The sequence below is a fragment of the Sciurus vulgaris genome (genome assembly GCF_902686455.1).
Source record: "Sciurus vulgaris genome assembly, chromosome: 4".
NCBI lineage: Eukaryota > Metazoa > Chordata > Mammalia > Rodentia > Sciuridae > Sciurus > Sciurus vulgaris.
In genome coordinates this window covers 67,842,984-67,868,880 of record NC_136464.1, presented here as the reverse complement: position 1 = coordinate 67,868,880, position 25,897 = coordinate 67,842,984, and the positions used below count along the sequence as shown (strand labels likewise).

The window sequence follows — 25,897 nt, the reverse complement described above, 5'->3', positions numbered from 1 at the left end:
GGTGGCTGGGTCTGTGTTGGCCAGTCTGGGCATGGAATGCCCTTGAAAAGTCAGAGACTGGGGGCACTTTGTCCAGGAGGAGCAAAGGTTAGAGAGGCTAGAGAGAGCCAGCTATCCCTAACTCCACAAGTGCGTGGGGATGAATGGGGCTGCTTACATCAAGTCTGAAGGTTGGAAGAAGGTATGAGAGCTTCGTGCTATCAACTCACTCAGCCACTTGATCTGGCACCCACTGGACTGGAGTTACATCAAATCACAGACATCTATCAGCAGACAAAGGAAGCTGATAAACTTTTGAATGCCAATGGAAAGCATCACCAACAGACTAGACCACTTGGAAAACAGACCTCAAGCAATGCAAACAAAATATATAATCTTGAAAATAAAGTTGAATATGCAGAGAAGCTGGTAAGAAACTGAATAGAACATCCAAGAATAATGGGATAACATGAAAAGACCAAATTTAAGATTTCTTGGAATAGATGAAGGAGCAAAGATACAAACCAACGGAATACACAATCTTTTCAATGAACTATCAGAAAATTTCCAAAACCTAATAATGAAAAGGAAAATCAAATACAAGAGGCTTATAGGACCCCAAATGTACAAAATTATAGCAGACCACATCAAGGAAAATTATAATGAGAATGACTAACATACTGTATAAGGATAGAATTTTAAAGACTGAGAGAAAAATATCAGATTATGTATAGGGAAGCAATTCAAATCTCAGCTGATTTCTCAACCCAGACTCTCAAAGCTTGGGGGTCCTGAAATAATATATTTCAAGCTCTGAAAGACAACAGATACCAACCAAGAATTTCATATCCAGCAAAATTAATCTTCAGATTTGAAGGTGAAATTAAAACCTTCCATGGTAAATAAAAGTTAAAAGAATTCACAACTAGAAAGCCTGCACTACAGAACATTCTCAACAAAATAGTCCATGAAGATAATATGAAAAAAAAAAAAAAGTGAAAATCAGCAAAGGGTGGAACTACCCTAAAGGAATAGTCAATCAAAGGAGAAACTAATTCAAATTAAAAACCAGAAATAAACCAAAATGAATGGGAACATATATCACATCTCAATAATAACTTTGAAGGTTAATGGCATTAAACTCATCAATCAAAAGACACAGACTGGCAGATTGGATTGAAAAACAAGACCCAAAAATATGCTGTCTCCAAGAGACTCAAATCATAGACAAAGACATCCACAAACTGAAGGTGAATGGATGGGAAAAAATTAACACTCATATGGATCACATAAACAAGCAGGGATTTCCATCCTCATATCAGATAAAGTGGACTTCAACCCAAATTTAATCAGAAGGGACAAAGAAGGACATTTCATATTGCTTAAGGGAATTACAATTACACATCAGCAAGTTATAACAACTGTAAATATTTGTGCCCTAAACAATGGAGCATTTATGTACATCAAACAAATCCTTCTCAATTTCAAGAATCAAATAAACTACAACACAATCATATTGGATGACTTCTAACACACCTCCCTCACTCCTGGACAGATCCTTCAAACAAAAACTAAACAAAGAAACTATAGAACTAAATAATACAATCAATAATTTAGACTTAACAGACATATATGGAATATTTCATCCATCAACAAGTGAATGCACCTTCTCAGCAGCACACAGATGCTTCTCTAAAATACAGCATATCATATGCCACAAAGCAACTCTTAGTAAAGATAAAAAAATGCAGATAATATTCTGCATTCTATTAGATCATAATGGAATGAAATTAAAAATCAATGATAAAATAAAATAGAAGTTTTTCTAACATCTGAAGACTAAATAATATGATATTGAATGATGAATGGATAACAGAAGAAATCAAGGAGGAAATAAAAAATACCTACAGGTAAATGAGAATACAGCAAAATATTTGGGACACTATGAAGGCAGACTAAGAGGAAAGTTCATTGCATTGAGCTCATACATTAAAAAAATAAAAAGTCAACAAATAAATGACCTAATGTTACATCTCAAAGTCCTAGAAAAAGAACAACAAATCAATACCAAAAACAGAAGACAGGACATAATTAAAATCAGATCTGAAGTCACTGAAATTGAAATAAAAGAAACAATTCAAAAAATTGACAAATAAAAAGTTGGTTCTTTGTAAAAATAAATAAAATTAATAAACCCCTAGCCATGCTAACGAAGAAAAAGAAAAAACTCAAATTACTAAAATACTTGATGAAAAAGGAAATATCACAACAGACACTACTGACATACATATTATCAGAAATTATTTGGAAAATTTATACTTCAATAAAAGAGAAAATCTTGAAGACTTCAACAAAGATCTAGAGACAGATGACCTACCCAAACTGATTCAGGAGGACATACACAATTTAAACAGTTCAATTTCAAGTAATGAAATAGAAGATGCCATCAAAAGTCTACAAATCAAGAAAAATCCAAGATCAGATGGATTCTCCACCAACTTCTACATGACCTTTAAAGACGAATTAACGCTAATACTCCTCAAATTATTCCATGAAACACAAAAGGAAGGAACCTTTTGAAACTCATTCTATGAGGCTTATATCTGATTTTGATACCAAAACCAGACAGACACATCAAGGAAAGAAAACTTTGGTCCAATATTCCTGATGATTACAGATATAAAAGTTCTCAATAAAATTCTGGCAAATCACATACAAAAACATGTTAAAAAGATAGTGCACCACATTCAAGTGGGCTTCATCCCAGGGATGCAAGGTTGATTCAACATATGGAAATCAATAAATGTAATTCATCATATCAATAGACTTAAAGACAAGAATTCCATGATTATCTCAAGAGTTGCAGAAAAAGCATTTGACAAAATGCAACAACCTTTCATGTTCGAGACACTAGAAAGACTAGTGATAGTAGGAATGCCCCAACATTATAAAAGGTATATATGCTAATTCCAAGGTGAACATCATCCTAAATGGATAAAAATTGAAAACATTCCTCTAAAAATTGGAACAAGACAGGGATGCCTTCATTCACTTCTATTTAACATTGTCCTTGAAATTCTAGCAAGAACAGTTATACAGGAGAATGAAATTAAAGGGATGTGAATAAAAAAAGAAGAACTCAAACTATCACCATTTGCCCACAAAATGATTTTATATTTAGAAGACTCAAAAAATTCCACCAGAAAACTTCTAGAACTCATAAATGAATTCAGTAAAATAGCAGAATATAAAGTCAACACACATAAATCAAATGCTATCCTATACATCTGTGATGAATCTACTGAAAGAGAAATTAGGAAAACTATCTCACAAGTCTTAAAAACATAAAAATACTTGAGAATAAATCTAGCAAAAGAAGTGAAAGACCTCTGCAATGAAAACTGGAGAACACTAAAGAAGAAAGAAATTGAAGAAGACCTTAGAAGATGGGAAGACCTCTCATGTTCCTGGATGGGCAGAATTAATTTTGTCAAAATATCCATACTACCAAAAGTTTTATACAGATTTAATGCAATACTTATTAAAATTCTAATGATATTCTTCATGGAATTAGGAAAAGCAATCATGGAATTCATTTGGAAAAATAAGAGACAATAGCCAAAGCAATCTTTAGTAAGAAGAATGAAGCAGGAGTTAAAACAATACCAGATCTCAAACTTACTACAGAGCCATAGTATCAAAAACAGCATGGTATTGGCACCAAAACAGACACATAGACCAACAGTGCAGAATAGAAGACACAGAGACAAACCCACATAAATACGATTATCTCATAGTAGACAAAAGCACCAAAAACAACTCAAAGAGGATCAAAGACTTAGGCACGAGACTGAGAACTTGTGCCTACTAGAAGAAAATGTAGACTCAGATCTTCACCATGTTGACCTAGGATTTTACTTCCTTTACTTCTAACAAATGAGAAAACTGCACAGGGGCCAACTTGCTTGAGCTTTAAAAGTAGTGAGTTTTAATTCACTACGAGTTGATTTTTGTGCAGGGTGAGAGATAGAGGTTTAATTTCATTTTGTTACATATGGATTTCCAGTTTTCCCAGCACCATTTGTTGAATAGGCTATTATTTTTCCAATGTATGTGTCTGAAGTGCTAGGGAAGAACAGAGATACTTTAGGTAGAAAGGAGAGAAGGGAGGGGAAGTGTTATGAGGGTAGGAAGGATAGTAGCGTCAAAGGGACATTGTTACCTCATGCACATATATAACTATATGACTGATGTGATCCTACAATATGTACAATCAGAAAAATTAGAAATTATACTTCACTTATTTATGATTTACCAAAATGTATAAATGCATCCTATTGTCATGTACAACTAACTAGAATAAATTAAAAAATTAATAAAAAATAAATATACCCATTTTAGCATTCTCCTTTGGGACCTAAACTTCTTCTTGTATAAAATAACCTTATTTTTCTAGATTGAATTCCTAATATCATTGTGATAAGTCTCTATGCTCAATCATTGAATCTAAGTCAGTTGGTCATAACCCAGCCCCATTTGTTTTAAATTGTGTTTGCCAAGTTAAGTTTATTCATAAATCTTCCTAGGTATTCAAAGGCCTATATTTGCTCATAAAATTTGTTAAGAATTAGAATGCAAATTTAAGCTTAGCATACTTTTAGATAATATATTAATTTATTCCATTTAACAATGTGTATTGTGGACCTGAAAATAAGCCAGAACATCTTTCATAATTATGAAAAAAATCATTTTGTTGTACTAAATTGCTCCCTAGTCAGCATTTCTCTTTGCTAATTGAAAATAACATTTTTTTCTGAAACAAAATCATTCTATAGCAATAAACAAGTATTTATCCATCACTATTGTTTTCCAAATTATATAGGTCTAAAAACCTAAGATGTCCTATAATTAGCATCCATTGAATTAATCAATGTTTATCTCCTAAAAATAAAATTCCTTATGTTAAATAAAACACTTGGGAAGATGAAAAATGCATAAATTTTAGTTTCAAAGTATAACATACAATAAATGTGCATATTTTGGGTACAGAATTTGATATATTTTAACTTAAGTATATATACCCCATGAAGCCACTGATTCAATCAAAATAATGATCATATCCATCACTTCCTTTTGGTCCTTTGTAATCAATCCTTTCTTTCTGTTCTCCATACTTTTCCAGTGCCAACTCTTCCCCAAGCAATCACTAATATGCCATTGCTACTATAGATTTGTTTGTAAAATAAATGTTTTATATAAATCAAATCCTTAACGCGCCTTTTGTGTCTATTTTCTTTCACTTAGCATTATTATTATGCGATTGACCCATGTTGTTGTGTATATCAATACTTCATTTCTTATATTGCTGGGTCCTTTGTACAAGTACATCAGTTACTTTATCCATGCACCTGTTGAATATTTGACTTTTTTTTAGTTTAAACTATTATAAAAATGCTTCTGTGAATATTTGTTAAAGTGTTTTTATATAGTAAAAACTTTACATAGTCATATACTGTTTTTTTCCCTCAGGGTAAATAGGAGGAGTGACTGGATCATATAATTCATGGACCATATTTCTGTGCATGTGTGTATTTTGAGTGGTATGTCAGGTATCTTATGGTATCTCCAGGATGTTTTCAAAAAACTGCTTAACTATTACTCAGAGTGGTCATAACATTTTAAAATCCTATCAGCGGTGTACCAGAGTTCCAGTACATCCATATACTTGTCAATACTTGGTACAATTAATCTTTTCAACTTTAGACATTTATAATGTGTAGATTTAACACATTGTGTTTTATGTTTGCATTTACCTAATAACTAGTCATGTTGAGCATATTTTTAACTTTTTATCATTCGTATGTCTTTATTATAGTTTTTGCTTTCTCAACATTGTACTTTTAGAGTTATTTCTATATTTTGGATGTAAGTCCTTTAACAGGTAGATGCATTTTTAATTTTTAAAATTTGTTCTAATTATTTTGAAGAGAAGTTTTTAATTTGGTGAAGTTCAAATTTTATGGATTATGTTTTGGGGGTCATATTGTCAAAATTCTTGATTAACATGAAACCCACAAAGATTTTCCCCATTTTCTTCTAGAAGTTTATAGTTTTAGATTTTACATTTAAAATTTTATTTATTTTCATTTAACTTTTATATATGGTGTGAGGTATGAGGTATGGATTGGACTTCCTCTCTTCCCCCATATAAAGATTTCAAATTGTCTGACTTTGTGAACAAAACTGTCCTTTCTGTACTAATTACTTCTGAATCACTGTTTAAAATCATATCTCCAAATGGGAGAGTTCTTTTTAGTCAATATTTTAGTGCATAAAATTCATGACTTTCCATAAATTTCCCTGTGTAAATGTAACAGATATTTTAATTGCTATTTTTATTCATAATAGAGTGGTGGATATTTTCCTTGTTTGAGAATGGGGAAATGTTGGGCTGGTATGTAGCTCAGCAGGAAGGCAATTTGCCTTGCACTCCCAAAGCTTTGGGTTTGATCCCAAGTTTCATGAACAGACAAGAGAGAGAGAGAGAGAGAGAGAGAGAGAGAGAGAGAGGGAGGGAGGGAGAGGGAGAGAGAGAGAGAGAGAGAGAGAGAGAGAGAGAGGGAGAGGGAGGGACTGGGGAAAAGCAGAAGCAGCAATCTCTTCAATGTAGACTTAAGTTCTTTCTTTATATTTTATATTTTGTGGGGTTGTCTTTATTCATGCAATAATTTGGTAGTTATTGCATCTATATAAGATGATGATAACTAGGGCATTGAGTTCATCATTCAATGTCAGTGAGACATAGACTGAGGCATCAAAAGCCCACTTGTGTACAGGCAATACATCTTCAGAAAAATCTAGCCTGATATGGCAGACAGGCACACATATCACAAACCTATATACAGATTGCCTGAACCAGCCAGGTACATATATTCTCTGTGATGATGACAGGACAGAGTTTGTAGACAGAAAACAAGATGCAAAAAAGTAAGACAAGGATGAAGAAAAGTGGGGGAGGAAGGGCAGGATTTTGCCTGTTCCTAGGGTATGTGTTTGTAGAAATAAATCAGTCTCTGATATCATATGCATTTACTCAACCTTTCACAAAATAATGAAAAGACCCTGGAGCTACCATAAAATACCTAATATACCATTAGAATGCACACGCACATGCACACACACCAGACTGAGTTCTGGAAACAAATATTTAGTTTTGACTTACAAGAAATACATTCAATTCTCAAAGAGAAACAAAATTCTAACATTGAACTTAGCAGGTACCTCTGGTTTTGGGGAGCTTATGTCACATCTTATCCATATATAATTTTCCCCTTACACTAGTGACTACTTGATTTGGATAAGTAACAAACAAGAATGAAATGGTGAAAAAACTGAATACTTTTTTAAAATTCTATCTGCTAAATGCCTGGTACAAGAGAAAAGATTCCATATAAGTGCACTATGTCATCCACATGTGTTGTGTTAGCTGAATTTATAGATCCAACCCAAACTGGTTGTGATTTTTTTTCTTATCTATAGATTTCATTATCAAAAGTATTTTGCTCTTTAACATGATAAACTGAGATTTCATGGCAAGATAAAAATCTTTAATTATAATTATAAACCAGTTATGGTAATAATTAGCCTAGTATTTTTATTCCTGAATTTGTTCAGATGGTAATAATGTGATTGGAAGAATAACATATGAGATTCATGAATTTAGTGAGAAAATACCTATAATTTTACAGTTAGGGAAACACCAGCAAGGAAGAAGTGTGTGTCTGTGTGTGTATCCAAGACATGTGAATAATTATAACCTTTAAGGAAGAAAGGAATAAAAACATTATAATTGAAGCCTATTATTTTATTAATAGCCTAGAACAAAAGTAAATAGTACATGGTCATTGTCTTTAGTTCTTCATAAAACACCAAATTATCCTTTACTGTATATAGTTTTTCATGTTTTTAAACTTTGGTCACATATAAAACTTCAAATCAAATTATTCTTACCCATAATTACTTCTGAGTCACTAGATAATAGAGAAATGTTTAAAAATAGGGTCATCTCTATTGGGATCATATATATTTAATTCTACAATAATTATTAAATAAAGATTCACAGTTCTTTAATCATATTTTAAAATATCAGTACTATACACTTTAGGACAAGTCAAATATCCCCTTTTGGGTTTTAATCCCAAGTAGATCATCCCAAGGGCTCTGTCTACACATGGCTAAATGGCCACCTGCTGGCACAGGATGTCATTTAGTTAGCTCTTTTAATGATCCAAGTATGTCATTGCACTATTGATCTGTTATACAGTACATTCAGATAGACTGAATAAATTTGCTTGTTATGTCTATTTGTTACAACTGCAACAGCTCATGCAATAATTAAAAAGTGAGGAACACTTGACCCCAAATTTGAAGTTTTTCAATAGAATAAATATTCTATGTATAAGCTACTTTAAATATTCTTAACAAAGTCTTGACTGGAAATGTGTAACAAATTGAAGATCCACCTGCTATTTTGGGGACAAAATCCCTATTTTTTCACATACAAAGTAAATAACTAAAATGCTAACATAATACCTACCATGAGGCAGGTAATGCTTTATTATATCCATTAACTCCTTTATTGTACAATAACCATATGAAATGGATAAAATTATTATACCCATATGATAGAGATGGAAACTAATGCACCAAGAGGTAAAGTAACATTCAAAGTTATACAGTAGTAATTAGCAGAGCAAGAATTTACAACCCAACAGTCTTACTTCAGAGCCTGTGCCTGCACCCACTGGGATATCTTGCCACCCTTATTATTAGTATTTTTCCTTCTCATACTCTGGTTAAACCTCATCTTGATTTCCAAAGAGACTTTTTACTCCCAATATTCCTTTCTCAAAGGGACCTCTTTCACACAGATAGGTTGAAATGTGGATGGAGCAGAAAACAATTTAGAAGAAATAAATAGTGATCAAAAAGTTTTTATAAAGAGCTAATAAAAAGTAAAATTTCTAAGAATAGAGACTGCAAAAGTAAAAAATGACAGCTTGATGATTAGTTTTTCCAAAGAAGAAAAAGTATCTCTCTGAATTTAATAGAAAATAAACTGGGCAATTTAATGATTTGAATTCCCTAAGAAACAATAGTAGGCAGGGTGAATCACTAATAACACCAACTACTGGGAAATCATGTTTTAAATATATATATATATATCTGAAGTCCTACAAATGGAAGTTCAAGTGGGAATGCTAAGGTATAGGATTTGCAGTAGGATAGAGTTTATAAGTTTTCCAGTGATAAAGTGATAAGGCTTAACAACTAGTTACAGGTCAGGGGGCTTTCTGAGTTGTAGCATTAGCTAATGGATTTCCCATTATGGCCAATTTCAAGTTACCAACCTGACATCACTGAACACACTATTATATAGTATTTTTTCCATATAGATAAAATAGACGTAAATAACCTCAAGAACATATATAATAGTGAAATAATTAGAAAATGATGCATTAAGCACTTACAATCTAGTTTATTTGTATAGTATATAATTTAATTTTTAGTAATGTTTGTATTAATATGTATTAATAGCAACTGGCTTGCAGAATTCCTGAAAACTTAACATTTGGTTTTTGTGAGCCAAATTGAGCTGACTGGAGTATTCCACTACCAAAAAAAAAAAAAAAAAAAAAAAAAAAAAAAAAGTTTAGATAGCTTTGTAGGCCATAATTCAAAATATAAAAGTCTACTAAATTACTTAGGCCTGATATTAAGTCACTTATTACATGTAGGACATATACTCCAAGAAGGGATATCTTGACTATAAACACCAATTACTGTCCATGATCTCCCCTCACTCATAGACCTGTGAAATAAGGAATGTTGAGTCATCTAGAGAATGCACAGATTTGCAATTAATTGTTGAATTTCTACTCCTCTTTCTGTACCCTGGGGCAGGTTTTATTACATGTTAACCTCTTGGCATTGGTTATGATTGCTTTTTATTTACTTGAACATTTTTTCTTTTTGACTTGCTTTCTGACTACTTTTTTCATCTTAATTTAATAAGCCTTTATCTTGAAGTACAAGCCAGGATTTTGATGACTGTTCTTCAATTCCTTCATTTCTCCCACTAACAGAATAGCTGACTTGCCTGAGTATGCTGGATAGGAAGGCAAAAATAGACGGGGCTGAGGGCCGCAGTGGCTGCCAGCATAGGGTTGGGCGAGGGGCCGACGGGGGCCCGGCTGTTTCGGCTTCCAGGGAACCGGGCCATGCAAGCCCCAAGCCCCAAGCATGCTGGCTGAACCGTGGTGCTGCGGGCCCGTGCCGTGGTGGCTGTCCCTACTGACACGTTGTACGGCCTGGCCTGTTTAGTGAGCTGATCAAGGGCAGTGGACGCAGTGTACCGCCTCAAGGGCCGCAGCGAGACCAAGTCGCTGGCCACATGCTTGTGTGTGTGGCCGAAGTCTACAGGTATCCGGATTCCTGACCATGCCTTCATGCAGGACTTGACCCAGATGTTTGGGGAACCTCTTGCTCTCACCAGTGCCAACCTCAGCTTCCAAGCCAGTTCTCTGAATGTTGAGGAGTTCCAAGATCTCTGACCTCATTTGTCCCTAGTCATTGATGGGGGACCAATTGGGGAGGTCAGAGCCCTGAGTGTTGCCTCGGTTCTACTGTGGTTGACTTATCTGTGTCTGGAAAGTTTGGCATAATTCGTCCAGGCTGTGCCCTGGAAAGCACTACAGCCATTCTCCAACAGAAGTATGGGTTACTCCCCTTGCACAGGTCCTGCCCATGAAAATCAGGAGAAGGACCCAAGGACGGTGCTGGATACTATGTGTCTACCCACTGGTTGTTGGCAAGGCCTCATTTGCAGAGACCACTGGAGCCACATCACTAGCCCTACCCTTTAGGCAACACATCTTTCCAGAACCTGCTGATTTAGCCTGCCATTTTGTGGAAAGGTTATATTTATTCTGTGGTTGCATACATCAGCCAAAAGCTGAATAAAGAGGTTAAGAACATTCCTAGGGTGGCCTTAATTCTGATAAGTTTCTTCTCTCCCTCCCTCTCTCTTTTAAATTGAAAAGCAAGCTGGTCACAGTGGCTCAAGCCTGTAATCCCAGTGATCCAGCAGACTGATGCAGGAGAATCACAAGTTTGAGACCAGCCTCAGTAACTTAGTGTGAGACCCTGCCTCAAAATTTGAAAAGGACTAGGGGTGTGGCTCAGTGGTTAAGAACCCCTGGATTTAATCACCAGTACCAGAAAAAGTCAGGTGACCAAAAGCAAGGGTTTGCTCCTCAAGTTGGAACCAAGTTAGAATAAAGATTGTAGACCCACAGACCAAACATGTTCCTCCAAATCTGTGGGGCCAGTGATATGGTTTGTTGTGATGCCTGGCAGGGAGAGTTGTCATTTTGGCCTAATGGGAAATTTGCTGGGGAGTGGGGGACCCCAAATTAAATAATATTAGAAACAAATCCTTTTTAGCCAGTGACTTTTTCTTATTTATTCATAAAATAAATTATAGTTAATTTTATGTATATGCCTTTATTTAACTCCAGTGTTTACTCAGCAGCCTTTTATATTTATTCATATGTATACCAAATGTTAAACATAACTATTGTTGGGCATTTGAACTTTGTTTTTCTTTACTATTAAAAATTCTATTAAAAAAAAAAAGGAAGGCAAAAATATCATATTCCTGCTTGCAATTTAAACAGACTACCCAAATTTATACCAATGACTTTTGAGTTGAAATTAAGGTTCTTCTTGGAAGTTGTCAGAATGACTTGATGGGCCCATTTTGTGGAGATTATATGGTCCTCTACAAATACTGCCTTTACCTTGCTGACCACTTAGCTCTTCTCCCAGGTAATTTCTGATAGCATTAAAAAATAATTAGTGGAACCAACTTTACCAGAATATCAAGTCTGTTTTTCCTTAGTAAATGAACAGCTATGTTACATAATAATTATATTTAATGGATTCCTATGTGTGAAGGTGCTTTATTTTATCAAATTCCAGTATAAATAGCTACTCTAATATAGGGTCTAAGTGCAAAATAGAGGATTCCAAATGATTTCAAATATTAAAATGGGGCAGTTGGGAATCAATCCCAGGAAATCTAATTCCATATTTTCATTTTTAATCACTGATACACACACACACACACACACATGCATATATACACAATTTGGGGTCAGGACCTTAAGCCCCCTTGCTCTTCTGGACCAGCGGGAAGGGAAGGGGACACTCCCCAACAAGGTCAGACCCGGATAGGTAGGGCCGACTGACTGCCCGCACACAGCCCGCACACAGCCCTCTGGGCAGAGGACAATCAGATGCGTCAGGGAGACCAGTCACAGCAGGAACTCGTTTATTGAGGAAATCACACAGCTTTTATGTAGGGTGAGGGCTAGACTGGAACCAATCAGCTTAAAGGTCAGCAAGGCATGGGGGGTTCACGCAGGCAAGAGTCCCATAGGACTATATGGCAAGCACAAGCTAATCACGGTCTCGGAACTGTTGTTAACCAATCCCTGAAGGTGGTCCGATTTATCGTCATTAACCTTTGAAACCGCCTTTGAGACCTTGATCTTGCTCACCGGCCAGGGAGTAAGGAGTCAGCCTGAGTTAGTTAACGTGTCATTAGTCCCAGCAAATTTGTATATATTATCATACAAAATTATATATATACCTTTATATATATAAGGAGATTGTGTGTGTGTGTGTATACATATACATATATATATTTATCTTTATATAACTATAAGGTCAATTACAATTCTGAAATGAAAAAAACTTAGACAAAGGAGCTAAATAAATTTCCAGTATGTAGCAGATACTGGATTCAAACCCAGACTTGACTGACTCCAAAGCTTCTTCTCGTCTCACAAATCACATTGCCATCTGTATAAATTCTTTTAATCCTAATTAAAGCTTGCCATAGAATTGTATCATTGTACCAGTTATCTAGTGACAAAATAATCCTACATAATGAACAACCTCAGAACTTTAACAAATAATACATTTTTTAAAATGTGTTTACCTCACATATCTGTGTAGTTTGCTTTACTTGGGCTTGACTTGTCTGAGTTTAACTGGGTTTCCTTTTGCATTTGTGTTCAACCGATCACAAATTTCCTGATCCTGGCTGCATTGTCTTGGGATTAGTTAACTGTCAACTGACTTAAGATGACATTAATTGTAATGACATGAGCAATTTGGCTTTGCTTTTCCATGTATGTGCATACAGCAATAGCAGAAGTTTAAGAGAAAAAGTAAAAATATGGAGGATCTTTTCAAGCTTCCATTTTTGTTACAAATGCTAACATCCCATTGGTCAAAGCAAGTCACTTGGCTGGGTCTAGAAAATCAGTAGGAAGACACTGCAATTTTACTTGGCATCAAATGTGTATGTGGATATATGAGGTATGAAGAACTAGGACCATTAATGCAGTCAATCTACTACTTTCATCATTGTTGGGACTAAGTAACTAAGGCACATGAGCATGTATTCAGTTGCATATGGGAGCTATTGCTAAATTTTTGGAAAGATCTGGTAGTTTTAAATCATTGTATGGGAGTATTTACAACAAAAAACCTGGCCAACACTATAAATCAGAACTTTGTGGAGTCAGTTTTCCAGTATACATATTATATGCATTTAAAAACTTTCAATCTAATGATTCTCCTATGTATAGAAAATTCCAAGTGATTATGTGATCAAGTTACATTTCTATTTTATATCAAAGAAAATATAGAGATAATTATCAGATTGCAATTTTGTTTTCTTTTCCTTAATTACCTTGTGCATATGCAAATGGCCTAAAATTAATTGGTCTAAAGATAGATAGCTCATCATTTCTTGACTTGTACAGTGTAACAGTAATTAAGTAAACATCATCAAATAAATTACTTGAGTCTAAAGATTACACCTTGCTATGTTTAAGGGTATTTTAATTTTCTTTCATTCTGAGTTTTCCATAAATTTGCTGTAGATAATCTCAGAGGCAAAACCAGGCTGCAGTAACTATAAATTTTTGTCTATTGACAGTTAAAGCTGTAAGATAGGTTGACCTAGAAAAACACATCTTTGGGGTTCTTTTTACCATTCAAAAAATTTGAGGAGTATAGTTGCATTGCAAAAATAAAATAGAAACCAATTCTATTTTGAAAAGAAGTACATATCTTTCATAAAACCCTGTACGTGATGAACTTGCAGATGCAAGAAATGTAACTTTCTAACCTTTGTCCCATTCATCAAATCTCTAGTCTGACACTAGGCACTGTCAAAAAAAGAAAAAAGTAAAAAGTTACCATCAGCTCCTAATTCAAGAAATTATGTAATACTGGAAAAAGTTGAAAATTATTGTGTATCTGTGGGTTTTTTCCTTAGAAGGTAAGCAAAGTATAAAGTGATTCTTTGTGAAAATTTTAACTATAGAAATTGTAAAACTGTACCCATTATCTCTTATTAGAAATGAAAATACTGAATCCAGAGTTTATACACATGTATCATCTCCCCCTTTCTCCTTTTTGTGATACTTATATCACAAAGTATATTTATATTCTATCTGAAGTCACACTATTTCAGTTCAAATCCAAGCTCTGTGACATTGAGTGAACATTTAAACTGTGTTCATTTTTTCATCTGTAAAGTGTGTATAAAAATAGTATCAAACTCACAGAGTTGTTATGACTATTAAATGAGTTATAAAGTACTTAGAATAAATGTCTATTAATTTTCAGTAAATAAATGGTTACCTGCCACTATTATTATGATACCCAAGCCAGTTCCATCTGTTTTCTAAAACTCATCAGTTAAATCAGAAAGTTTCATCATATTAGTTGTTGTTGTTTAAAATATCACTTTAATGTGCAAAGATTTGTGTATCATATTTAGCTATGCTAAGGAGTACATATACACAGAGGAGGGAATTAGAAGTCTAGGGGCAGGGTCATTTCAGCTTTGAAGGCTGTGTATACATTAATTTATATAGAAATATCAGTAAAAAAAAAAGAGGTCTTATGAAAACAAGTGTGTATGCCAACTTTAATTCCATATCCCTGATAATCAGCATATGATAGAATAGTCCAAAGTATGCCTCATAATTATCCTTGCTTAGATATTTTTCAGCTACAGGAAATCATTAGTGTGTATTAGTATTAGTGTGTATTAGTATTTACTTGCATTTTTTTTTTAATAGTTAAACTTCACACTGGGGTCAAAGAAAAAGTGTGAGTTATGTCTTGTTGGCATATAACTAGCAGAAGTCCATAAGATATAATAAGAAAAGGGAAGAGTAAATGATCCTAGTAATGATATATGAAGTATCATAAAAATGAACGATATTTTCATAATGTACTAAGCTGAGATACAAAGACTTTTTATATGTTGTACACATGGAGCTTAATTATACAACACAGATAATTGGAAATCTTACATATATAGACAAGTCCATGCATGTCTCAATGAAAAAGTCCAGTTAAGCAATATTTGACAATAAAAGTTATTTAAAATGTTTTTATTACACAACATTTATCTGCAGAGCAAAATAGATATAGAGTAACTATCTTATTTGCATATCTGGGAAATAACATGCTGTGACAATATTAGGTAGAATCTATGAAACAAGTTCAGTTTCTTTTTCAAGCTTTATTTGAAGACATGAGAAGAGAAATATTGAGGATAAAATGTGAAAATTACCATGTTTCTAATTAACAGAAAATTTATTCTTATATCTACAAAAGACCAAATAGTCTTAGACACTTTCAATATAATAGTCATGGGATATGTTGTAAGGAAACTACTATGTAACATTTTTTTGAGGTCCTAGGAATGAAACACAGGGCTTCATACATGCTAGGCAACTGCTCTACTACTGAACATCTGTAACTCTAATTGTAATTATTTTGAAACTAAAATTTATGATATTACAGAGTCATCTAGAGCCCCAATCAGAAGCCCAAATCAGTAAGAAGCCCAGATATTCAAAAAATACCACTGCCAGATCAACCTGAGTGATTCTCATATTTAGATCAAATGAGAAATAAAGAAGACTTAGTACTAATCTTTAAAAGAATATGTAGGTATTTTATAATCTATACATACACTTTCATTACATGAAATCAAAGTTGCCTACATACCTGGTCTTTATTCATCATTGTTAAATGGCCATGGCACAGAAAACACTCAATCTCACCTTTTCTTTAAAAGAACATAACCTTTTTCTGATAAATCTACAGAAAAAATTTTTTACAAAGTGTTTTTAGGGATAAGATGAATGCTTTTGTTTATCCCTCTATAGATTAAAATGGTTGACTCAGCAGCACTTGAAGTACAATGTAGATCCCAGAGAAGCAACCTGATGGCACTTTAGTCTATTATTCTTACAGTACTCAGGACAAGTGTTTTATTCACATAGATTTACCCTAGCTGAGAAATCAATTTCTCTCTTTTTTGTGCTTACACAGCACATGATTCCTTTCTCTCCTATGGTCTTTGCTACATGTTGCCTCATTCTAAGCTCTACATTTTTATGTAAAAGGCAAAACATTAATATTCACAAATATCTTGATACAAATCTTAATGTTTTTCTGTTATTCTTTCCCAATTTACCCTTCTCCTCTAAACCCTTCTCCTCCAAAGCACATGTTTTCTATGCAGAGTTCAAAATATTAGTACCATTATAAGAGAAACAACATTGAAATGAAATAGTAGAGTGGACTAGAATGAAGGTACCATGATTTTATATATTTTTAGTCTAGATATTGGTATGCCAGAAAACTGTCACTGTCTGTTCTTGACCCAGATATGTTTGTAGTGTATACCAAATCATGAAAAGCAGATAATTTGTGTGCGGCTGATGGTGGTTGACGCCAAGCAGACTTTTATTTCTTCCTGAGTAAGTTCACTTTCTGAATAAATGTCTTATACTTCTCTGTATCCTAGCACTTAGTGCCTTACTATAGGAAGCACTAACATTCTCTGTTAAAAGTGTATTAAACCAATGGAGTTTACATTTGTTGATTCTAGCCTTTAAGGCAAACCTCACTGTCCACTACTCACTGTCCATAGGCCATTGCCATAGGGGACGAGGAGAGAAAGTGAGAGAGAGGATGAGAGGGAGAGGGAAAGAATGAGAGAATTTAACTTATTTAGCTTTAGCTGTCTTTGTAGTCTGGGGAGCTGAAGAAATGAGGAAAAGTAAACAGATCTGGTCAAGGAGGAAACTGAAAGCTTTAAATTATAATTCAGATACAAAACAAAGTTTCACAAGTTTACCCTTTTACTTCATTTAGAAACCACTGTCTTCACAAAGGCATTGAGGCCTTCAGAGAAAGAAAAGACAAGAGCCTTGAAACAGAAACTTAACATATCTAAATTAAGCCTTCCTGTGAAATGGCAGGAAAAGGAAGTTAATCATAGGTTATGGCCAGTATTGATTTTGCTGCTGAACCATAGGTGAGAATAGTAACATTTGTACCATCTACTACTGTAGATTCACAGCTTCAGCTCCCATTGAAGGAAGGCAAAGGACAAAGTCATCATGAGTTGTTCTAAAAAGTTCATGTATAGTTTCAACAAGAACTGAAAATGTATTATTTTATTTTTCTTTTAAAAATGTATACATGCATTATAATCATACATAATAGTGAAAATGTAAATAGGTACAAAACAAATTAGTTGTTTGATTTGTTCATGTGACGTAGACAGATTTATTTGATTGAATATATACGGATACATACCCTAAAATGACATTTGTTTGGGCTCACATGTATAAAGAAAACTTTAAAAGAGAAATAGGTAAGTTTACCACTAAGGGCCCTTAAGTTCTATTGAGTATAATACCTGCTTTGTTTTGTTCTCTTTTCTTCCCTGCCATCCAAAAGGGCATTTGACTGTGAGAAAAACAAGAAAAAAGAAAATGATCTAGAAAGAAATGATTGATTCATGAATGTAAGACAGTGAAATAATACTGAACAGAAACCAGGGCAATAGACTATAGTAATGCATTTATGTGGCAAGAACAAACTAAATATGTTTGGTTGGCCTGTAATACTCAATTTTGCAAGATGATGGACAATTTTGTATCAGATTTCTTGGAGTACTTGGACCGTTTTTGTAGACGGTCCACATAGTATTGCTATAGATTTAGTCTTTGGTTATGTTAAGTTTTGTGATGTCTTAAAAAATCAAATCACTGTTTTAGATGCACAACATTTTTTTGTGGAGGAAAAATTAAATGCGATGTAGTACTGTGCTATCATAAGTGAAGTATCACATGAGAGAGCAAAGAAATAATCTCCTTTATCACTACTGAAGCATCAACTAAATCCATACAAGGCTGTCAGGTTTGCTCTGTGAATATCTGAAATAAGACTTTGTTACATTTCATGGACTGTCAACACCTTCCACACCATGGACGATTAGCTCATGATCTGTCCCACAAATGTTTGAAACCACAGATACTTTGTGGTTATATGATGCTTATAAATAGAGAATCTTATTATAAAGCTTTATGACATGTCCTGATTTAAAAGTTTTAGAGATCATACAGTAACCAAAAGACTACATAAAATGTACCTACACTGCAGCTATTTCCTTTTTATATGCTATGCATAATTACCTTTAATATGATCTATGATTTGTAAAAATGAAACCTGTAAGAATTTTTTTTTCAGCTGAGAAATACAAAACTTCAAGAAGACTATTGTGTGGAATAATAAAAGTTTTTGTGAAGGACTTTATGCATATGAATAGCCATATAATGAAAAAACTAAAGAACTTTTTTAATGTGAATAAACTGGATTTACTTAAAAGTACTTACTTGTATGTTCTATAGTTCAGATAGCTATAGAACTATAGTTATCAGACAACACTATTATGTGTTTATAAATTTTGAACATTGTATTCTAAGAAGAAAATATGAAATTTTAAAGTACACTCAGAGGACAACAAGGACATCATAACCTTGAGATGGAGCTGCAGTATTTGGACAGATTTAATCTAGAGAAAACCACTCTAAGTTTGACTTTTATTTTAGATTTCACTTAAAAGTGATATCATGTAGCAGTTAACTTTTTAGGTCTGGCTTATTTTATGTAGTATAATAGTCATTAAGAGCTAGCCATGTTGATTCAAACGTGATTATCTACTTTGTAAAGGCTGAATAATAGTCTAGTGTGTGTATATAAGTATCATATTTTCCTTTTCCATTCATCTACCAACAGGTTTTAGGTTGTTTCCACATTTTGGCTATTGTGAAAAATGCTGCTGAAATGGGAGTGCAGATATCTCTATGATTTAATTTCCTTTGGGCATATACCCAACAGAATTGTTGGATCATTTTGTAGTTCTATTTCTAATGTTTTGAGGAACCTCCATACTGTTTTCCACAGTGACAGCACCAATTTATATTCCCACCAACAAGGTTTTCCTTTTCTCTATATTCTTGCTAGAACTTGTTATCTTTTGAATTTTTGATAAGTCATTCAAACAGACATTAGGTGATATCTCATTGTGGTTTTATATCCCTAAAATTAATACTGAACATCTTTTCATATATTTGTTGGCAATTTGTATGTCTTCTTTGGAAAATTCTTTTCAGGTCCTTTGCCCATATTTTAATTGGGTTATGTGTATTTTGCTATTGAGTTGCATGAGTTTCTTATATGTTTTGGATATTAGCTCCTTTTTGAATATATGGTTAATATTTTCTCCCATTCTGTCTTTTCATTTTGTTGACTATTTCCTTTACGTGCAGACACTTCTTAGTTTGAGGTAGTCTCACTTGTTCATTTTTTCTTTGGTTGCCTGTGCTTTTGGTGTCAAACCAAAAAAAACAAAATCATTGCTAAAATCTATGTCAAGCAGCTTTTCTTCCATGTTTTCTTCTAAGAGATTTTGGCTTCGAGTCTTAAATTTAAGTCCTTAATCACTTTGATTTTTGTGTATGGTATAAGATCCAAATTCATTTTCTTTTTATTTGGATATAAAGTTTTCCCACACCATTTATTGATGAGTCTATTATTTTCCCATTGTGTATTCTTGACACTTTTGTAGAAAATAAGTTGACTGGAGATAAGAGTTTATATCTCAACTCTGTTTTCTATTTCTTTGGTCCATGTGTCCATTTTATGCAACTACCACATTGTTACTATAGCTTTTTAATATAATTTGAAATCAGGAAATCTGATAACTCCCAGTTTTGTTCTTGCTCAAGATTACTTTAGTTCTTTGGTATTGTGTGTTTGTGTGTGTGTGTGTGTGTGTGTGTATGTGTGTGTGGTTTCTAATGAGGTTAAATTTGTTTTCAACTTCTATGAAAAACAATATTAAAATTTTCATAGGGATTATCTGAATTTGTAGATAACATTGGTTAGTGTAGAAAATTTAACACCACTAATTTTCCAATCTATGAACATCTGTGGCTTCTACAGTTTCTTTCATTCAGTTTTCATCATACAGATATTTTACTTCCCTGGTTCCATTTATTCCTAAGTATTTTATTTTTTCTGATGCTATTAAGGATATAGGATTGTTTCCTTGATTTCTTTTATGGATGTTTCATTATTAGTTTATAGAAACACAACTGACTTTGTAGTTTGATTTTATATCCTACAACTTTACTCAATTTATTCTAAGATTTTTTTGTGTGCATTTCTTCTTGTTCTAATTTATTTTTGGTGGAATCTTTAGGGCTTTTAATACAAAAGATCATGTCATATATAAACAGATAATTTAACATCTTCCTTTCCAATTTGAATGCCTTTTGTTTTTCTTGCCTAATTATTCTTCTTACCTAATTCTTCTGGTTAAGACTTCCAGTAATCTGGTGAATAGAAGTAGTGTGAATCTTGTCTAGTTCCTGATTTAAATATTTCAAGTTTTCACTGTTGAGTATGAAATTGATACTGCTGGTTATCGGTGACAAGTTCTGTTTCCGCAAATGTTGCAGTTTGAACATTAAAGAAGGATGCCAAGGCAAGCATATGAACCAGGTTTTATTTAAAGGTAGTAACACGGACTTCTTCTGGGAGGAAGCAGGGGACCATGGCTGGTATTCTGGTATCCCAAAAAGTGAGAGCACCCTGCATCTTTTATAGACTAAAGTTTCCTTTGTTCTCCTGCTCTCTCCCCCCTTATCTCTCCTTCCTGCCTATGTGACTAGGCCCAGGAGATAATGGTGAGATGGCAAAAAGATGAGAAACAGAAAGGGCAAAAAGGAGTGATTCAGGCAGGTAACAGCCCAGGGGGCATTAATGAGCAATTTCCTGCTGCAACCTTTTGAGAGGGATAGTATAGGCAGGTAAACTTGGTGATCAAGGGGCTCTGGAGACAATGACATTCCAATCTCCCAGGGGTGGTCTCCAACTTCCAGGATCCAAACTGGCTTCCATTTCCTCAATTCACCCAATCACCTATAATTTTGACTTCAAATACTAGCTATGGGCTTGTCCAATATGGCCTTTATTATATTCAGGTACATTTATTCTATACCTAATTTGTTGAAGATTTTGTCATGAAAGTATGTTGAATATTTAATGTTCTTTTTTTCTTTTATACTGGGGATTGAACTCAGTGGCACTTTACCACTGAGCTACACCCCCAGCCCTTATTATTTTTTGAGATAGGTTCTCATAAAGTTGCTGGGGCTGGTCTTGAATTTGCAATACTCTTACCTCAGTTTTCCCAGTTGCTGAGATGACAGATGTGTGCCATTATGTTTCTGAATGCTTTTTCTGTATTTACTGAGATAATTATATGGTTTTATCTATCATTATGTTAACGTGGTGCATCGCATTCATTGATTTATATATGTTGAACATGCTCCTGTTTTAAAAGCCTCAACACAAAAAACCATAAAGTTATAATAAATACAGAAGTTCTCAGTGTTTTAAGTTACTAAACATACTTCCAGAACTTTGTATTGTAAAATTGACCAGCTATCCTTTCTTCAAGAGGTTCTTAGTGTCCCATAATATCCTAATTTTATAATGTACTTTACAGTTCATAGAGTTTATGTGCATTATCTCATTCCATCTTCTTTTGTATTAATCCTACCTAGAAATGTGCCTTGTATGGAATAGGTCTCAGAAAGTCACATTAATAACTTTCAAAGGAGTAACCCTATCCTGATTATACAAAATTCTAGCCTACAAATGCAATTGTGCTAATTTCCTATTTCAAGTCTTTTAATAATATATCATTTCCTTAAGATAAAATTATTTTAGTTTTCCATGACAATTCAGACTGGGTTGTAACCCCTGCATGCATTTGCAAAAGTTCCCATACTTCTTTCTTCACATCTGTCACTCTTTACCTTTTAAAATCTCTCTCTTTCCTGATAGATTTGAACTCCACATTTCCACACCTAGATATTGTCCTGGACATAGTAGGTGATTAACAAATATCTCTAAGAGTTATAGTCCTACCTATATGCATGTTATATTTCTCAGTTGTAAATCAGTAAATTATTATCCCAGTTTACAGTTCTTTTTGAGAATACTCTGAAGGATAAACCCATTTTGGTTAGGCTATCTGTTTCTAATTCTTCAGAGCTAGACTTTTGAATACAAGAAATTCAAATTAAGTATTGTCTTGTCATATCTTTTGACAGGTAATAATTTACCCCTTCCTCAGGGACACCCCTACCATAATACAGTATTTTTTTCAAACTTTAAAAAGGAGATCCATCTTCATTAATACCTAAGTTTATAAAGAGGGCGTTTCACTTTACCATATCCAACTACCTTTCGCAGACTTTATCAACCTGCAACTGTGCCAAGTTTTTTCACAGGCCGGTCCTTCCATTTTATGAGACTTCAATTAACTAGATTTAGTGGCGTCATGGCTAAATAGATGTGACTAGAAAGGGTAGCATATAGCAATCTATATGTAAATTATTTCTCATTGGTTAACATTTATGTTTGAAATTGGAAAATCAATTAAAAGGAAATTAAATTAATTTCCAACAACCACCCACTACAAAAACGGGGTCAGGTGTCACTTTTTGATTCCAAGATAGCAAAAAAACTAAATACTATTTCAAAATAGCAAAAGGGAAGAGGCCAATAGGCTGTGACTTATTCATTTTTATAAAACATCTGTGTATTTACTAAGTGCACTGAAGAATTTTAAATGCTATTAAAAACAATGGGCATATAAGTTTAAGGTAACTTGAGGAAGCACACGTCAATCTTCATTTTCTATGGTAGCAAAGGTTCCTTCCATACATAAGTGCAGATGCTGTCCCCGCAGCCCCATTAGCGTCCAGAACAATGCCTAATCCAAAAAGAGCATTTAATATTTATTTGGACAAAAGAAAGACACTTAAGTATCTTTCCCCTATAGGCTGGGAAATGGATGTCGCCCTGAAGCACGTCTGCAATCTTTTCTGCAGGCTAGCTGGCATCTTCTTATCTCGTCACCCTTAGGGTGACCAAAATGCTGTCCCTATATCCCCACACTCCTTAGGTAACCCGCTAATTTCTCACACTGCTGCAGCTGTTTCTAAGATTTGTCTGGCTTAGCCCGGTGTGGGTAGCCAGCAGACCCCAACGCAGCCCGCTGGCTCCAATACTCCATACAGAGTCTGGGCCCTTGTTTTTCCAAACCATGATAAACAACCAACCTGCTCGCCCTCACCTCCCCAAGTAGACGCCTTGGTGCCAACACCAGCTCGCCTGACACCGTGAGAAGAGAGAAAACAGCAAGCCACCACCGCTAGGAGTGGAAGCGAGGCGAGCGCAGCACGCGAAGAGCGGCGCCCCCAGGTGCCCGACGTTCCAGTGCTCCTTCGACCGTCGCCGAGGTTGCTGGGGCCGCGGCGCAAGGGCAGCCGGGGGCGCGTGCGCGCGTAAGGGCGGGGGAGGAGGCGTCGCGCGCCAGCAGGTGGGCGCGTCCTCCCGCACGCGCGCGCGGTCTCTTCCTCACGTTCCCGGTGCGTCTCGTCCCCTCCCCGCCGAGAGCGCGCGCCTTCCGCCCTCGCGCCGGGTCCCGCTCAGTCTGTCAGCCGCACATTCCCTGGAGCTTCTGCCACAGCCATCGCCTCGGCCGCGGTTCTCCCGCCCGGCGGCTCAGCCTCGGCCCCTTGGCGCCGTGTGTCAGACCTCCTCCCCGCTTCGCCACTACCTTCCCTTTCCCGCCCCTCTGACCCTCCCGGCCCGCCGAGAGAGAGCCTGGATACGAAGCAGGCGGGCTTGAGAAGGGGTTGGAAAAATGGAGGTGCCGCGCCTGGATCATGCCCTCAACAGCCCCACCAGCCCCTGTGAGGAGGTGATCAAAAACCTTAGCCTGGAGGCCATTCAGCTGTGCGACCGGGACGGTAAGAGCGGTCGGGACCCAGAGGAGAGGGGGCCGAGCCCGCTCCAAGGCGCTGCGGCCGCCCGGGCCCCGTCGACGCCGCCCGCTCGGGCGGCAGCGTCTTTTGTTGTCCCCCAGGGTGCCAATAAATACAGGTGCGAGATCCTCTTCTTCCCCTCTCAACCCAGACACAAAAGGACCCCGGGGCTTGTGTCTTGGCGCGGAAAGTCAACCTCGTCCACGGTTGGGTCGCCGCCTTCGCCTGCCTGGCCTGGGGAGGGCGCCGTTGGCGCCCGCGGCTCCTGCCCGGACCAGGCGTTTCCGATCTTTGCCGCAGTCCGGATTTCCCGGGTCTCTTGGCACGGAGGGGAAATGCCCTTTGGGGGTTTCTATCACCCACTTCCACCACGCACGCACACACTAGTTAGCATTCCCTGCCTAGAAACTTATCAGACAATGCTTTTTAAACCTCCCATCTTAAGACTCCCGAAATTAAGTCCTTTTATCCTCTCAAACTGAGATGAGCATGACCCCGTGTTTTTTAGTGAAGCGGCAGGGGGTGGCCTGGGTTGGAAATCCCGAGCACTTCAGCACCAAGGACAGGCACTGGCTTCAGGGTTCAGGGCTGTGATTCTCTTGTCAAATATCTGTAAAGGAATTGGCTTAATATAGCTGCTGTGATTCAGAAAATGTGCCAGCGACGCACCATTGTGTGCCGATATTGTATTGTTTATTCTATTGTTAAAGTTGGCAGTCTCCGAAAGAAGGAAATTGAGCGTTAAAGGGATAAACTAGTACTGTGTGCGGTGTGGGTTATGGGGCGTCTGTGTTAGTTGGATTAGTTGGAGAGTCAGTGCTTTTACAGTAATGTGGAATAAAACTTCATTTGTAAAGAAGTCATCTGATTAGTAATTGGTTGGCCAAACAATTGTAAAATTCTACATCTGACAACAGAAAACCAATTGCATGTTGTCAAGAGGACCCCGAATACTTCTGACTATAAACGAATTTAACTTATATAGAGAGCTAATGCTTGTAAACAATTTTAAACCAAAGTTATGTAGAGATACTAATATGGTCACAATAAGGCCATAAGATTTATCAATATAGGCCAGATAGGGAGCAGAAATCTTGTTTGCAAAGTCATTTAAATGGTAATAACTTTGTTTTGGTGTTGCTGTTTGGTATACTTAGGTTAAACAAGCATCAAAGTTTAATTTACTTCTGTTAATATTTACTAATTTTGAAACCAAAATTCAAACTCTTTGAAACCAATGACACTGAATAATTTCTGAAACAGGTGTAGTATAAATAAGTATTCTTAACAAGGCTGCTTATACTTTCTTTATTCATAGATGGTTAAGTGTACATATGTAGGACATTTAAAAAGTCTTTTTGGAATGCCATGTATAAGCTTGCATGATTTGACTAAAGGTTATTTTAAATATACCACATAGAAAGTCATTTGAGTTTTAATTTATACTTTCACCAAGTGATTTTGTAATGTTACCATTTTAAATTGTGAATATTTTTATTAAAGTGTTTTCAGAGGAAATGAAGAAGCAAATAAAAAGTAGATGTCAGTAGTTG

General features: G+C 35.5%; 1 protein-coding gene and 1 pseudogene across 3 annotated transcripts in view; both read left to right on the top strand.

The window, feature by feature from the left end:
• PHYHIPL (phytanoyl-CoA 2-hydroxylase interacting protein like) overlaps positions 1 to 25,897 on the top strand; it is a 133,171-nt gene that overhangs the window by 47,921 nt on the left and 59,353 nt on the right. The window contains exon 1 of one of the 2 annotated variants that reach the window (XM_079138155.1): positions 24,003 to 24,329. The exons of the other annotated variant lie outside the window; for it this stretch is intronic. Within the exon in view, the coding sequence (XP_078994281.1) occupies positions 24,224 to 24,329 (106 nt within the window). The 5' untranslated portion in view covers positions 24,003 to 24,223. Of the gene's footprint in view, positions 1 to 24,002; positions 24,330 to 25,897 lie in introns of those variants that run through there. 2 annotated transcript variants of the gene reach the window in all.
• On the top strand, positions 184 to 12,583 carry LOC306660222 (threonylcarbamoyl-AMP synthase-like; annotated as a pseudogene). Its single transcript has 2 exons — positions 184 to 408; positions 10,293 to 12,583. The product of its transcript is annotated as a threonylcarbamoyl-AMP synthase-like (transcript).